Genomic DNA, 16,223 nt, shown 5'->3' with positions numbered 1-16,223 from the left:
TTAATACCCATTTTTATTTAATATTAATGCCATTAATTTCATAAAGATTGTCAGTTCTACTTTTTGAAGTCATCGCGGTTTATTATTCGAAATAGTGAAACTTGATTCCTCTAGATGGCGCTTAAAGGACACAAATGGTCTTTAAAACTTGTTAGTCTCAAAAACCTAAAAATATTCTCGTTAGATAGGATTACACTGTTGGCTTATAAATCTTAGTACTTTCTATCTCTCCTGCTGTAGACGCATAAGAAGTTAGAGATGCCTAGTGATATCCAGGTTATAGTTGTTGGAGCAGGACTTAGTGGTAAATAATTGTTTTTTTTTTTTATGTGTTGGATTTTATGCAACTTATTTTATTACTTGGCTTGGCTTAAAGATGGCGATAACAGAATTGAATAAAAATTTAAAAAACGGAATAAGTGAATGAATTTGTTTAATAAATTTCGTCATTTAGAAAGAAATGAATAAGCGGTCAAGGTAATTTCAAATAATATCCATCCAAATTTTGCTATGGATTCAGTTGCGAGAAATACAAAGTGGAGAAAGGGCTGTCACTGCAGGGAGGGAGGCAGAGGTGGAGGAGAAGGTATGGGTCAGGGCTCAACGGCTAGTACCGTACGGTTTTAACATTCATTTTTGTAGTGTGGTACAACGCATTTTTGACTCACTTCGTTCTTCATTGCGTCAAAATCAACATGGTCATCGTCACCAATGATATATATTACGTACTACGTTTTACTCCTTTATTTCTTAAAGAAGTGTGATTTCTAATACAATTCATAAGAATAAATAGCAGAATTGTTGAGTAACAGAATACATACAGTGTGTGCAAAAATAGAACTCCTCTGACTTTTTTTTTTATATATATATTTACAGTCTTTATGCTGTAAATAAGTACGGAAATGCATTGAAGCAGGCCGCTTCAGTTTGAGCCTTTCTTACGCAGCGTCAAGGGTACATAGAATATTGGAAGTCTTCAAAGGTGGAATGAGGAAATGCAGTAACTTTGGACTTTATTATTTCATCCTGTCTACTTAGCTCATTTGAGTTGTGTATATTGCGGAAGCTCACTAACGTAGATGTTTAACTGAGATGTGACGCTTACGTGTGTGTGTTTTATTTCGTCACGGTGCAAGTAGCAAAAGTCGATGTTTTAAATAGGGATCAGTGCCATAGATTAGAGATTAGAGCCGGGGTCGACAGGACAGACTTCTGTCGACCCCGGGCGAAATTTCATCTAGGGCTCCCTCGCGAAAATTAAAGGTGGCACCGTAAAATTTAAAAATAACGGAAACACTCAAATTATTCAAATCATAAACTTTAACTACTAGTACATTATTTATACAAACTTAAGTTTTCACATCATTACCTTATGATATTTACTTGATATAAATTTGTCTATACGTCTGATGTTTTTATATTTTTTAGTACATCTTGTTCTATTTATTAGTATTGTTATTACGATTATTTCTTAATACATCTTGTTCTATTGACATAATGGCCAATCCTTAATTCTTCCTTGCCCAATTGTTGCTCGGGAATTGTTGTTTCAATCCTTTTGAGTCTTGAAAAACTCCTCTCTCCAGGCGCAACCGTAATTGGTAATATTATAATATCCGAAGAGAAATGGCGATGTTGGGATATAATTCAACAAAGTTTTTTTTTTTCTTGAAGAAATGTCAATAATTCCAAGCAAACCAAATTTTTTGCTCCTTTTAAAACATGCTGCAAAGATTGGATTTCTTGACGTAACTTTTTCGCATCGAAGTCTTTGCTCCCGACTTCGCCAGTGAGAATTCCTTCAAGATTTGGATGCTGTCAACCCCGAGTTTTTGACTATAATTGAACCGGTGAGAATCGGACAGGTCAACATAAAAAAAAAAACCGACCTGCACTCATGTACATGTACATTTAACCTTGCTTGCCTCTATTTTGCGAGCGAATAAAATCATTAGTTCCAAGAGTGACTACAGGGAACAACATCATTATCATACTGAATGGAAACCAAAAACCATTCAAGAATGGTGTCAGTGTAAGGTGTTATGTTATTGTAAACGGCAGTTTTGATTGAGGAAGTTACATTTATGCATTATTGTAATTATTTTCCAAAGGCAATTTTAAAACTTTAAAAATGTCGATAAAGCAATTTAATCTTTTTGGATAACCTTGGAGTTGGTATTCATATTATTTCAAGTAAGTTTTATTAATGTGGCCATATATGAACAAAAAAGTATTCAAATAGAGAAATGGCATCAGATTGACACAACAAAAAGATTATTATTGATAGAATGCAGTGTAAAGAGGTTTTCTACAGCACCCTTGGAAAAGATCTTCACTAGGAGGAGGAAAAAACTTGAAAAATTTGCCAGCCAACTGGTTAAAAATCAGTGATGAAACTAAATTCTGGGCATCTGTCAGATTTCCGAAAGGTACCAGTCGTCGTCCGGCTCCCATGCTGTTAGATCTGGTAGTATAGTAGTTTCACCACTTTAAAGATTCAGTATGAAACAAAGTGTTCTTTCGAAATTCACTACGATTCAATTTAATTCAATAGATTTTAAAGACTAATTAAAATTGTCAATTATCGTAAACGAGGAATTAACCCAAACAAAACAAACGAAATTGAAGAAAAGGAATTGGGTGGAACTATTTCCGTTTATTCCTCCTCGGTCGATAACACCGAGGAAATGGAAGATAAAGGGACTTTAGGCTTACATGAAGAAAAATAGGTTTAAGTCACTAGACAACTTATGTTCTGTTTTTCTTTCTATTTTCGAATACATTTTTCACTATTAAAAAAAAAAAATTAGCATTTTGCAATTTGTTTTCTTATTTCATGTGAAATTAAGATTTTTTAATTATTTTATGTTAACCTGAAGTGCAATAGATTTAAGTCACTTTTGCTTTCAGGAAACCTATATTTTCAATATTTTTAATTTTAGTAAATCGTCTATGATATTTTAATTCTTTTACGATAACAATGACATCATAGTTTATGCAGGTGATGTGGTGTTCTTTGTGAGAGAAAACTGTCTCAGGGAACTGGAGGATAAGACGGCTGCTGATCTTCATCACTTACTATCGTTGTCTGATTTCCATAAGCATCATGTCTCTGCACAAAAGTCAGTAGCGCTGCTGCTCAGCTGGTCATGGCCACCCACTTATAGATTTCGGGACCTCTCGCTCAAGGTCCTCTTGGATTCGGGAGACGTCCCCACGGACTAGATATGTACAAATGTATCCCCAATTTCCTTCACGAGAGTACTTATGGGGACAGATGTGGAAAACCACTAGTGGCGCCTGATTCCCTAAACACTATGTATTCCCAATTCAAAAAGGGTGACACCGGTAATTACAGACCTGTTAGTTTAATGTCTGTTCCCGGGAAAATAATGGAGTAACTGGTCAATGAAGCACTGCAGGATCATCTAGACAAGACTGCAGTTATAGTTTAAACACAGCATAGGTTTTTTAAGGGAAATCTTGTCTGACCAATTTGATTGAATAATATGATCTGATCACAAAGGAATTGGATGCAAAAAATAATTTTGATATCATATACTGGGAATTCAGGAAAGCTTTTGATACTCTTGCATATGGAAGAGTACTGTACAAATTGGAACTATGTGGCACTGGTAGAGTAAGTGGAACTGGTAGAGTAAGTGTCTCTACCGTTCTCCCAACTCCACTAATCACTTGGAGCTCTCTGACTTCCTCTCTTTGCAACTTGACTTTCTCCAGTCCAACTTTCCTAACAGTGAGGTAATTTTCCTTGGTGATTTTAACGTACATAACTCCAGCTGGCTTCCGTTTTCTAGTCACACCGACCTAGCTGGTCGAGATGCTAAGGCTTTTGCAATTACCAATGACCTTGCACAGATTGTTCATTTACCTACAAGAATACCGAACAATCCTAATCATACAGCCAACACGCTTGATATTTTTCTAGCAAACAACCCTTCTAAGTAGGTGGTAGATTATTTTCATCAACCGGTGAAATACCACCACTTTGTTTATTGGAGGCTTGAAGTGGTGAAACCTATGTTTAGTCTCTAGAGCAAAGTTTCCAGCACCTCCCCTCCCCCCATACTTCTCCTTCAACCCATGCAGGTACTAAGTACTATAGGTTTTGATACCTTTCATGTTTGGGGTTTTCATAAAAAAAAAAAAAAGTACACGGTTGAAGTGAGAAGTCCTTTAGGCACTTCAGATCACAACTTCGTGATTGTCTCTTCTCCCAATGGAGCCTTTATCTCATGGCTTTTCCCAACCTCGTGTTGTTTGGCATTACAAGAATGCAAAATAGGATGACCTGCGAGATTTCTTTTCTTCTTTTCCTTGGTCGGATTACTGTTTCAAAACTTCTGATGTCAACGTTTGCTCAGATCGTGTCAGTGAAATTATTCTTGCAGGAATGGAATCCTTTATCCCACACTCCACTTTAAAATCTCGTCCTTTATCTAAACCTTGGTTTTCCAATAAATGTGCTAAGGCTGTTCAAGAGAAGAATGTTGCATATCGTAATTGGCTTGTTTCTAATTCTTCAGTTTCATTTTCTGCCTAAACCAAAGCTCTCAACAATTGTAAAGAAGTTATTAATCAGTCCAAACTAGAGTTTGAACAGGCTAAGAGTAGAAAACTTGCTTCTTGCCCTAATGGTAGCCGAGCATTCTGGTCTCTTGCCAAAGCTATTGGCTGCAACTTTTGCCCATCTCCGTTCCTACTTCTGTCAAAACCAGATGGTTCTGTTGTCACTTCAGCCAAGGATAAAGCTGACCTGCTAACATCCTATTTTTCTTCTAACTCATGTATTAATGATCTTGGTAAAACACCTCCCACCATTCCCAACATGCTCCATTCAATGTCTCCTGTGGTCTTCCGTCAAAAGGATGTCAGAAGGATTTTGACGAATCTTGATGCTAAGAAAGTTCCAGATCCCAATGGTATTTCTGCACTTGTTCTCAAAACATGTGCTCCTGAACTTACTCCTATTCTTTTCCGCCTTTTTTCACTTTCTTATTCCAAAGGTGTTTTTCCTTCTGCTTGGAAATTTGCTCATATCCAGCCAGTTCCTAAAAAGGGTGACAAATCCCTCCCATCCAATTATCGTCTCATTGCAATTACTTCTACTCTTTCTAAAGTAATGGAGAAATCAATTAACCGCCAACTCTTAAACTATCTAGAAACCTTCCATCTGATCAACGATCGCCAGTATGGATTCCGTCAGTGGCGATCCACTGGTGATGTTCTGGCTTATGTTACTCATTTATGGACTAATTCAATGGAAAGGTTCGGTGAAACACAAGTAGTTTCTCTTGACATCTCAAAGGCTTTCGATCGTGTTTGGCATAAAGGTCTTCTAAACAAGCTTCCATCTTATGGTTTGCCAACTGTTTTTAGTAATTGGTTATCCAGTTTTCTCTCTGATTGCTCACTGAGCGTGATGATAGATGGCTCTCTGTCTTCTAACTTCTCCACTAATGCCGGTGTCCCCCAAGGTTCAGTTCTTTCCCGCCACTCTTTTCCTCTTGTATATTAATGACCTCCTTCCATTGACTGGAAATCCTATCCATAGTTTTGCCGATGATAGCATATTGCATTCCACTTTCCATTTTGAGAAACCTTGTCCTGCTCAATCAGCTTCAACTTCTCGAAAATCTGCTACCAATTCCTTAAATGCCGATCTTCAGGTAATTCTCCAGTGGGGCAAAGACAACCTAGTTGATTTCAACCCTTCTAAAACTTAGTCTTGTCTTATATCTCGCAAAAAGGATTCTTCTGCGCCTATGCTTATCTTTAGTGACATTCCGAGTTCCAGGCAAAATGATATATCTCTTTTTTTGCGGATTACCCTGTCTCTTCTAATCTCTCTTGGCACAAGCACATTACAAATATTGCTTCCTCTGCATCTAAAAAACTTGGTTTTCTCTTTCGCTCTCGGCGTTACTTTTCTTCCAAACAGCTGCTCACTCTGTATAAATCGCAAATACGCCCTGCCATGGAATATTGTTCCCACATCTGGGGCGGTGCCCCCAAAATCTCTCTCAGACTTCTTGATTCCATTCAGAAGAGGGCAGTTAGGTTAATTAATGGCTCATCTCTAACAGAGTCTCTCCACTCGCTGTCTCATAGACGTACTGTTTCTGCTGCATGCCTTTTCTACAGATACTTCCATGGGCACTGTTCTTCTGAATTGGCTTCTATTATTCTCGCTCTCTCTTTCAAAACAGTCCGAACACGTGCTGCCACCAGCCAACATCCATTTACTGTCCAACTTCAAACCCACAGAACCAACTTTTCATCTTCCTCGTTTATTTATTCAACTGCCGTTTTCTGGAACAATCTTCCTTCATATGTATTTCCTGAAAATTACAGTTTACAGAAGTTCAAGTCCAATGTCAACAAATATCTTCTTTCATCTTCTCAACCTCCAAGCCAAGCACGGTACTAAGTACTATACATTCTAATACCTCTCGTGTTTGGGGTTTACATAAAAAAAAAGAAAAAAAAGTTGCTGCTATGAATAAAGGGATGGTTGAGTGGGAGAAGACACAGTGGTCATCAATGGACACTGCTCTTCATTGACTAATGTTATTAGTGAAGAGTCCCAGAGTTCGATATTGGGCCCATTGTCGTCTTGTATATTTATCAATGATATTGGTTAAGGTATGTCAGGCTTAATATCCAAGTTTGCAGACGATACGACGCTTGGTACAGTTATTAATGACAGTAATGAGAATGCCAATGCAACAGGATCTAGAAAAGTTTAGCAGATGGGCTGAGAGGTGGCAAATGAAGAGATGGCAAACATTGATAAATGTAAAGGACTGTATATGGGAAACAGTAACCCCGGAGTAAAGCATCAACTGTGTGGTACTATACTTACACTGTTAAAGAATAAAAAGGAACTGGGGTAATTGTGCAGTCTGATATGAAGTTTTCTGAGCATTGCTGACAAGCTGCCAGAGCAGGTCGTGGAGTCTTGTCAATGATATACAGGAATTTTGCTAGCAGGGATAAGGAGACAATTATCCTTTTGTATAAGGATATGGTCAAGGCACACCTTGAGTACTGCATACAGGTCTGAAGACCTCATTTTAAGAACGATGTAGAGCTACTGGAACGAGTACAGAGAAGAGCAACGAGATTGGTGAGGGGAACAAATAGTTACTCTAACCAAACAGGCTTTTGTTCTGCAAATTGCAGCGTCTGGAGACTAAACACCTGCGATGTGATATGATTGAGGTGTATAAGGTTTTGAATGGTTTGAGCAAGCTCAGTGCTGATGGATTCTTTCTCTTGCTCAGATTACGCACTTGAGGGGCATAAATTCAAGTTGAGGAAAGACAGTTGGTAAATAAAAATGCGGAAATTTGCCTTTAACCAATGACGGGTTGATTGTTGGAAGAAACTTCCATCCTCATTGTGGACGTTGATAGCTTAAACAAATGCAAGGAAAAACTGGACAAACTTTTGGAGTGAATGAATAGACTATAAAATATTTAAGGGCAAAGGCCTCAATGCTACGAGGTAGAATGACTAACATGTAGATTAATGCAAAAGCATCATTTTAACGTAGCTATCTACCAAAGTGTTTTAATTAATTAATTAAATTGGCATAGTTTTGGTTATATCTCATATTGTGAATGCCTTCACAACGAGTTGCCATGGTATTGTACTACCTTTAATAAATAACATTTCACCAGTGGAGAAGGCTACTGTTATTTATTCTCAGTGGATACACCACCCAGACGGCACCGTTTCAAAGAATAAATAACAGCAGTCTTCTCCACTGGTGAAATGTTATTTATTCGAGGTAGTACAATACCATGGCAACTCGTTGTGAAGGCATTCACAATATGAGATATAACCAAAACGATGCAATTTAATTAATTAATTAATTAAACTACTTTGGTAGATTGCTACGTTAAAATAATGCTTTTGCACTAGCCTACATGTGAATGAATAGATAAAATGGGAAGAGGTGTTTTTTTTTTTTTTTTTTTTTTGCTGTTGCAGCTGCATAACTGGCTTTATTGCACCATATGCCTATGCTAATGTCTGACTGGACAATTATCCGAAATCTTTTTCGTTCTCTTTTTCCTTTTGTGTTGTACCACGCAGTTGATTCTTTAATCTGGTATTGCTGCTACTGATGTGCAAAGCTCGCATTTGTCAATGTTTAACTTCAGTAGGCATTTTTTAGCAAATCTAGCTATTTTTCCATATCTTGTCTCAGTACCATACTGTAATAAACTCTCATTAACCATATTTTTTTGGTTTTATTTATTTATTGCCAACCGACTTTTGTGCAGTGTTTTTTGGCCTTCAAACATTCGCTGAAACAATCAATTTGCATAACCGAATCCTATTAGCTTAGCTATTTGGTTTTTAGGAGCATTAGCAACTAAGACCATATTGCTCCGGGATATGCGGTGGTCATTCCCTGACCTTTCCACATCCTCCGTATTTGGTGGTGACTGGCTCGAACCCCGGTCTAATCAAGAAGTATGTGCTATGCACTGCTGCTCCTTCCCACCTGGCTACGGAGGCGCCCCGAATCCTATTCAGTCTAACTTTCTGGCCAGATTTCATGAGGTACGGCATCGAACAAATTCTTTATACTTTTTTTTTCCCCCCCCCAGAATGAAGAAGTTTATTTCGTGTTTCCACTGTAAACAACGACGATTGAGAGTGTACATGTAAACAAATAGAATTAAGTTTTTATTTTAATCAAGGGCAATAATAATTCTCTAACTGAAAGCACCTTTTATTTGTAATGCCATGCTGTGGAACTAATACTACACATGAAATACGGAAAAAAAATTAATTTGTTCCTTTTGTAAACGCCGGTTTGCCTCTTAACGTACACTATGTCCAACAATTATCACCGAAACCAGAAGGAAATTTTCCCTTTGTTTGGAAAAGCCCATCTAAAATTTCAAGGGAGGGGAAAGGGAATCAAAGGCAGTTTTATTTGCGTGTGCCCAACTTTGCTTACAAATAAATAAAAAAATTACTATCGATTAAGTTTCCTATTGTGAAAACTGATGTATCTACCCAGTTTGTTTCCATCTCCCTGCTGCTACCCTGGACCTATCCTGAACACATCCAAAATATTGAATTTCAGGTTGCATAAAACTGTTTTTCCTTTCCCCTTTAAAATCGTTCCCTTTCCCCTTTAAAATACAGTATAACATAATATTATAACAGGCGAAAGAAGCCACTTTTACAAAATTGAATTCCAGTTTGGAAACAGCTTGCATGAATATCATTTAGCATTTGGTTAGTAACATATTAACGCCCGTTCTCATACATCCTAATCTTATTCGTATCATTCAGATGTGAATGAATTTATTAAAGCGATAACTACAAATAGACACACGATTATTCGACTTTACTTGCAATCTCACCCTTACTCATTCTGTATTGTACAAATAGCAAACGTTATCTCTTTCAGTAATGATAGTGTGGCAATCTATGCTATCAAGGCATTAAGTAGTTTGTAATTTATTGAATAGACTTTAGTCAATTACCTTTACTGATATCGGAAATAATTCCTCCCCATAATTAAAGGACCAGATCCTTAGCATTCCAATGCGCGACTGTGGGGGGGGGTTGTGTTATTATTATTTAAATAATTTTCTTTATAAATATCTTTTAATTAATTTTTTTTCTCCAATGCATGTGTCTTATTTAATTATTCCCTGTACTCTACTATCCCCCCCCAGTTTTTCCCCTCCCACTTTACACCTGACTTGTTTGTCTCCCAGAAGATTCTAGACTCGAAGGGGGTCTCAATATTTTTGGTATTCCTCCTCTGGATTGGCTGAAGTTCAAAATGACTAACAGACACTTAAGTACCAAACCATAATAATATTTATTGACATTATATATACATTTCCAATCAATAGCTACGATTAACTGAGAACTTTATTATGTGTGGCTTTGTTAGACTGCTAGGCCTTATCTGTGTAAATATCCTTGAAATTCAAACTACAGAATTTTCATACATATATATATATATATATATATATATCATCATGTTCTTCGTGTGTCTCATCCTTGGGTTGTAACAGATCTAGGAGTTCATTACATCTCATAATCCTTACATCAGCTTTCCTACCAATCAACTATCCTAGTAGGTCTACAAGTGGCTTTCAGTATGGTAATAAACAATTTCAAGTAGCTATATATACATATTTATATCCCTTTCCAAAATTATCACGTACACACATATATATATATATATATATATATATATATATATATAAATATCTCAGTTAGAAAATCCTTTCCTCAACTACAGACTTGTTCATTATTCCTAATCAATCAATGTAATTAACCATCTTCCGGTATCTAATCCTATAATTCTTTAATTAACAGAGCACTCAATCAGTGTTTTATCCGTTTAAACAATTACTATCACACTAAGTTATACTCTCTATAAATCCAAATTCACTATAATATCACATTCAACTACAATCCTTTGTTACCTAATTAGTCATTCCCCCAAAATTAACTATTATCTCAAAGTATCCTTCCTACCCACTAATAAACTTTTACCATAAGGTCCTACTCTTAATTTCTCTACAATTCTATGTACATGGGTGCAATTACATTTAGCTTTCTTCCATAGGTTAAGTATTTCCCCTAGAGTCCTTCCTTCACTAGCTTAAGATTTTTCCGTACTGAACTATCACTTACTTCAGTTTTCCGAGTGTTCTTTCTATTCTGGGCTGCCGTAACTATCAGCGTAACGGCGTAGATTAGAAGGGGGGTGGTTGTTCATCCTTGGAATACATCAATCTACCTGAGGTTCACTCTCCCATAGGCACTGCTCTGCTGAGTTGAATAAGGATCCTTTCTTACGTCATTTTTTAGAATTCTCCTTGGGCACTCTCCTTCCTTCACTATGAATTGCATCAGCTTCTCACTCTGTTATTTTATTCATTGGCTACTGCTGTATCTTCTTTCTTCCACATGGACACATTCCTTCCCCAACTTTAGACTTACAAAATTTCTCACAAAGAAAATTTCCTTCCCATTACTAAATCATCACCCCAAACTCAACAACGACTCTACCACACGTCTGTCTTCCTCCTTCCTCCGTGCAAAAAGACTCTCTTCAAAACTTTTTTTTTTTTTTTTTCTCTCCACTCTGAATTTCAAAATTTCCTACGCTTTTCCCTCTGACCAATCGCTGACCCTTTCATCCCTTCCCCTGTAATTCCCATTCGTCTCCTATACTCTTCCGCGGGCGTGTCTTCCATCCTTTTTAGAGAAGGCTTCCGGTTTCCAGCAATTTCTGGAACTTTCTAGAAAGGTGACCGGAAATTCCGGTAGTCTAGGAGTTTCTAGATCTTCTTTGTGATTGCCCACCTGTGCCCTGTTTTTGTCTTGCTACACCTGTCGTTAATTGCCCCCGTGAAATTTTAAAGTGTGCACTTAAATTTCATGAGTACCTCCATTACTGAGCTCCATCTCTATCTTCATTGTTCTTTCGGGGCGAAAAGTTGACTCTGATCTGTGCTCATTAACTACGGTCTGCTCCATCAGTGTTTCCTATTGAATCGCGTGTTCGAAACGCTTCCCCCCCCCCGTTGCTACGTTAATCTTCCTCTTGATTAAAGGTAATAGGTGAAATGAGCACAATTAAACCTGGGACTTATCTGAACTATCCTATTCAAATTCTGTTATTAGTTTTGACCTGATATATATTTCAAATGGTTGTCTGTATTAATATTCCTTAATTTTTTTTTCAATATCAATAACCCTCATATTTAAATAACAGTTGTAAGGACAGGTCCTTACAGGACATCTGGGGGGAGTCATTCCCCCTTAGAAACAATATACGCATATTTTTTAAATTTTTTTTATATAAAAAAAAATCACTTATTATTATTATTAGCCATATAGTGCAAGGAAGCCTGAGGCTTATGCTGCACTGGCCAAAAAAAAAAATTTCGGAGTGAGAGAGAGAGAGAGTAGAAAGGAATCACCAAGAAAAAGAAGAATAATGATATCCAGCTCAGGACCTTGGGTGTACCAAGCCCATACTCACCAGATGTGAGCCCTATTGACTTCTTTGAACTAAACTTCTTAAAAACTATATATATATATATATATATATATATATATATTTTTTTTTTTTTTTTTTTTTTACAAAAAGGCTGAAATTCAGTATGCTGTACTCCGTGTGTTACACAACGTAACGAACAGAAGGTTGCGTGAAGGATGTGAACTGAGAAAATAATTACAATTAGAAGGGGAAAAAAAAACACTTATTAGAGAGGTCATGTTTTTAATCGATTTTCATTTTTGTTTAGTGAAAAAAGTTAGATTTTTTTTCCTGTGAAATAATAATAATACATACATACTTCTTTTAACAATTAAAACAAGGGAAATTAAATATTTTTCCGCTGAGTGAATTTTTCGTAATTCTTCATTACTTGCCATTTCTTCGTAAAATTCTTTACAAGAATTAGCAAATTGCACTTAACTTTTAGCTGCTTTCAGCGTTTCTACAGTCAGCTCTGTTTTTGTTGACGTCCACAGCTTATCTACTATCGAAAAAACTCTCCGTTGTACCATTGGTTCCCGGCAAACGTTTTCCATTAAGTATGGGGGCTACATGTCCAATCCGGGACAATTTGCAATGCGGGGCAAACAACTGAAATCCGGGACGTCTGGTCACTTTACCCATAATGGAATTCTCTAAGCTGAAGCCTAGATAATGGAATTTTATGGATAGATATGCCTTAATAGAATTTAAAAACAATAAATGAACAGTTATTTACAGAGATGTAAATATGCGATTACATCTATTTAATGACTAATTCACAGCTGAAAACTTCAAGTACTGTTGATTATCTGTTAACATTCTTAGCAAAGCTTATCTTCGTACTTACCTCTGAGATCCGTATTGGTTAGGATTAAATTTACATAAACCCCAGGGGCTCACACCTGGGGTTTATGTAAATTTATGTAAAGGTGAATATGGGCTTGGCACATCCAGGGTCCTGAGCTGGATATCATCATTCTTCTCTTTCTTGTTTTTTTTTTTTTTTGTTTGTTTGTTATTTGGTTTTTAGGAGCATTAGCAACTAAGGCCATGGTGATTCCTTTCTATTTTCGACTCTCTCTCTCTTTCTCTCAGGGTAACCTGGGATTTTTTTTTTTTTTTTTTTTTGGCTGGTGCAGCATAAGCCTCATGCTTCCTTGGACTCTATAGCTAATAATAATAATAAAGGAAAGTAAAGAGTAAAAATAAGTTCAATTATATTAATTAATTTAAAAATATGTCCCGAGGAAGTGCACCACCTTTTTCCTGGTTGTGACTTATAAAATTATATGAAGAAGACGCGAAGCTTTTCTAAGAACCTTAATAATCTATTTTAATATTAAAATTTATTTTCTTATCATTGCTTTATTATGAAATAGGCACTATTTGAATCTTCACGAGGAAAGACATAGAAAGAAAGAGCTACACTTCTATTACAGTTTCATTTTATTTTCTCTTTCTTTGTTCATTGTTGTCTCAAGGCCAATGGCTAAATAAACGTGGAAATCCATATTTATTTAAGATATGGATAAGGTATTACTAATTTTTACAACTTAGCGATTAACAACTACTTCATTGCAAGCAGCTCCGCGTGTGATATGATTCCAAGTCTTTAGGTATATAAATTTGCATAAAGTAGTGGAACTGTTCACTGTTCCCAGCCTGAAAAGTAGAGGCAATGAAATCTTGTCAGCGCGCGTGTAGCATAGGAGTTACAACCACAATCTTCACCACACCTGGTGGAAAAGGCAGGGTCCGAACCCCATTAATTAATAACGCCAGAAACTTACTGAATTTTTTTTTTTCGCTCGGTGGATAAGTTTGTCGTCTCAGGCGCGGACGTCAAGGTTTTTTTTTCTTCCCTCTAATCTCAGGTTTTCATCCAGATAAACAGGCATATCGACCATTTCCATTTTTTTTTTCATTTATTAATACACACAGTTTATATACATTCATATATATACAAAACTTACATAGATTTATATACACTGATATATACATTTCCATCATCCAGGGCTTGTGTGTGTGTAGCCCTTCTCCACCTTTGTTCTCTGTGTTAGCGAACTCTAGGCCACTTCACCATCAGGGAGCAGTAAACACCTGGGCAGGTAAATCGACCAGGAACACACGCACCTGGGCTTTTAAGTATGGTCTTGGGTAGCGCTACTATGATAGTTTTTTAATGAAGTATTTTATAAAAGTAGCCAGTGAGTGTGACAGAGAGAAACATGTATTCTTGTGCATTAACTCCTTCTTGTACCGTCTGGGCGGGAACTCCCTCCCGCCCACACGGTACACGAAACGAAGTTAGAAAGATGGGCAAAGAAGACACTCATGGCGGACACTACAATGACCTCCATCAAGATCACATCGATAACATTGCATCCAATGCATGGCTCACAAGTGGGACGCTTTTCCCCCCAGACTGAAGGATTCATGCCGGCCATCCAAGACCAGGTTATCAACACCAGAAACTATAGAGAATACATCGCAAAGGAGCCGGAATGTCAGATAACACATGTCGATGATGCCACCTGACCTCATAAACGATCCAACAGGTCACCACGGGATGCAAGATGATCACCCATAGTACACTCGTAGGTACGACCAGGAAGCCAGGATAATACATCAGAAGCTAGCAAGGAAACCAGTTGATCAAAGAAAATGTACCGTATTAAAAGTACGAACCCTAGGCAGTACTGGAAACCCCATCCCATTAGCTGTACTGAGACCGCGCCATAATAACAGACAAGACAATCCGGCACAACAGATCGGACAGACCCTTGTCAACAAGAAAGAAAAGGCTACCTATCTGATTGACATAGCGATGCCCAACACAGTTAACCTCCACAAAACGCAAGAGGAAAAAATCAGGAAATACACAAACCTAAGGAGATCAAAGGTGTGGCATATGCAACAAGTAATGACAATTCCAATCATCGGGTCAACCACAGGTATGGTGCCAAAGACCCTGCATAACAGCCTAGCAGCAATAGGTCTCCCCGAAAACGCCTACAAGGAACTTCAGAAAGTCGCAATCCTCAGCACTTGTAGGATACTCAGAGAGTTCCTCGACTAACAGTAACATCAGACATAACAACCTTCCTGTGTACTTGGTAGCAATACCCGTCACGAGGTGGAACCCAGTCAGAGAGAATTTATAATTATTGAGCTTTAATCATAGTGTAGCAGTGAAACAATCCTCTTATTTTCATCATAGGTAGGGTGGACTATATCCCTGTAGAATCTATCTGGGACCACCCCTGCTGGGACGGAATGTTAGTATGGATTAATGAAACTACAGATTATGAACTAAATAGAGGCATTTGGAGGGTTCAACTACTGAGTCTGGGCGTTGAGTAAGTACTTGGAACACTGTCATGGGTTACAGAAAAGAGAAATCGGTGGGAAAAGATGGACTCAGGGAAGCTGTTCGTTGCAGAACCCATGCTGGCTTTTAACACTCCGTAACTAAAGAATTCTGAAAGTAAAAACAATGACGTTGAAGCTGACAGCATTGGATACAGTGACCATGATTCTACCACATGACACTGGAAAAATATTTTTAGTGATTTTTTTTTTTTTCCAATCATGCTAATAGGCATGTAAACTGATTGAACAATCACAACTGAATGAAAATAATTATTTCCTCACTGATGAAAAAATTCAGCTGAAAGATCCTCTATATTATCCAATGGCGAAATATTTTAAATCTTTACTGTTCTAGTAAAGTAAATGAGTGCTATATTATGAATATTTCATAACGTACCACTTGAACAAATATTGATGTCTTTCTGAGTTTTCTAGTTGATTTACAAACGCGGACTGGCCAGGGATGCTGTATCGACACATGGCCCTTATGTTCGGACCTCTCTGAGACTACCCCCCCCCCAGTTTTTTTGATGCTGGTCTTAACTAGTGATTTTAAAAATAAGTACCAAACTCAACATTAAAATTTATATTGTAAAAGACATTGCAGCTAATTTCTGTTACTAATATATATAAAAAAGGCTTTTTATTCATTCAGCCCGTTGTCCCCGTTTACCATTTTCGTCTTACAAATGTAAATGAATATATTCATTAAATCACTGCACTGTCGATCCTAGGAACGCAATGATTTTCAGATGTGGAATCCACACACTTTTAAGACATGTGGACT

General features: G+C 37.2%; 1 protein-coding gene across 1 annotated transcript in view; it reads left to right on the top strand.

The window, feature by feature from the left end:
- Positions 1 to 201: 201 nt before the first annotated feature.
- The window catches only part of LOC150080254 (amine oxidase [flavin-containing]-like), a 173,354-nt gene continuing 157,332 nt past the window's right edge, over positions 202 to 16,223 (top strand). The window contains exon 1 of the mRNA XM_090381580.1: positions 202 to 304. Coding sequence (XP_090237706.1) covers positions 259 to 304 — 46 coding nt within the window. The 5' untranslated portion in view covers positions 202 to 258. The remainder of the gene's footprint in view (positions 305 to 16,223) is intronic.

This window comes from Mastigoproctus giganteus, chromosome 9, assembly GCF_048544385.1.
Source record: "Mastigoproctus giganteus isolate SK-2022 chromosome 9, ASM4854438v1, whole genome shotgun sequence".
Taxonomy (NCBI): domain Eukaryota; kingdom Metazoa; phylum Arthropoda; class Arachnida; order Uropygi; family Thelyphonidae; genus Mastigoproctus; species Mastigoproctus giganteus.
Note: the sequence above shows the minus strand (reverse complement) of the source record. Positions and strands in the feature narration are given on the sequence as shown.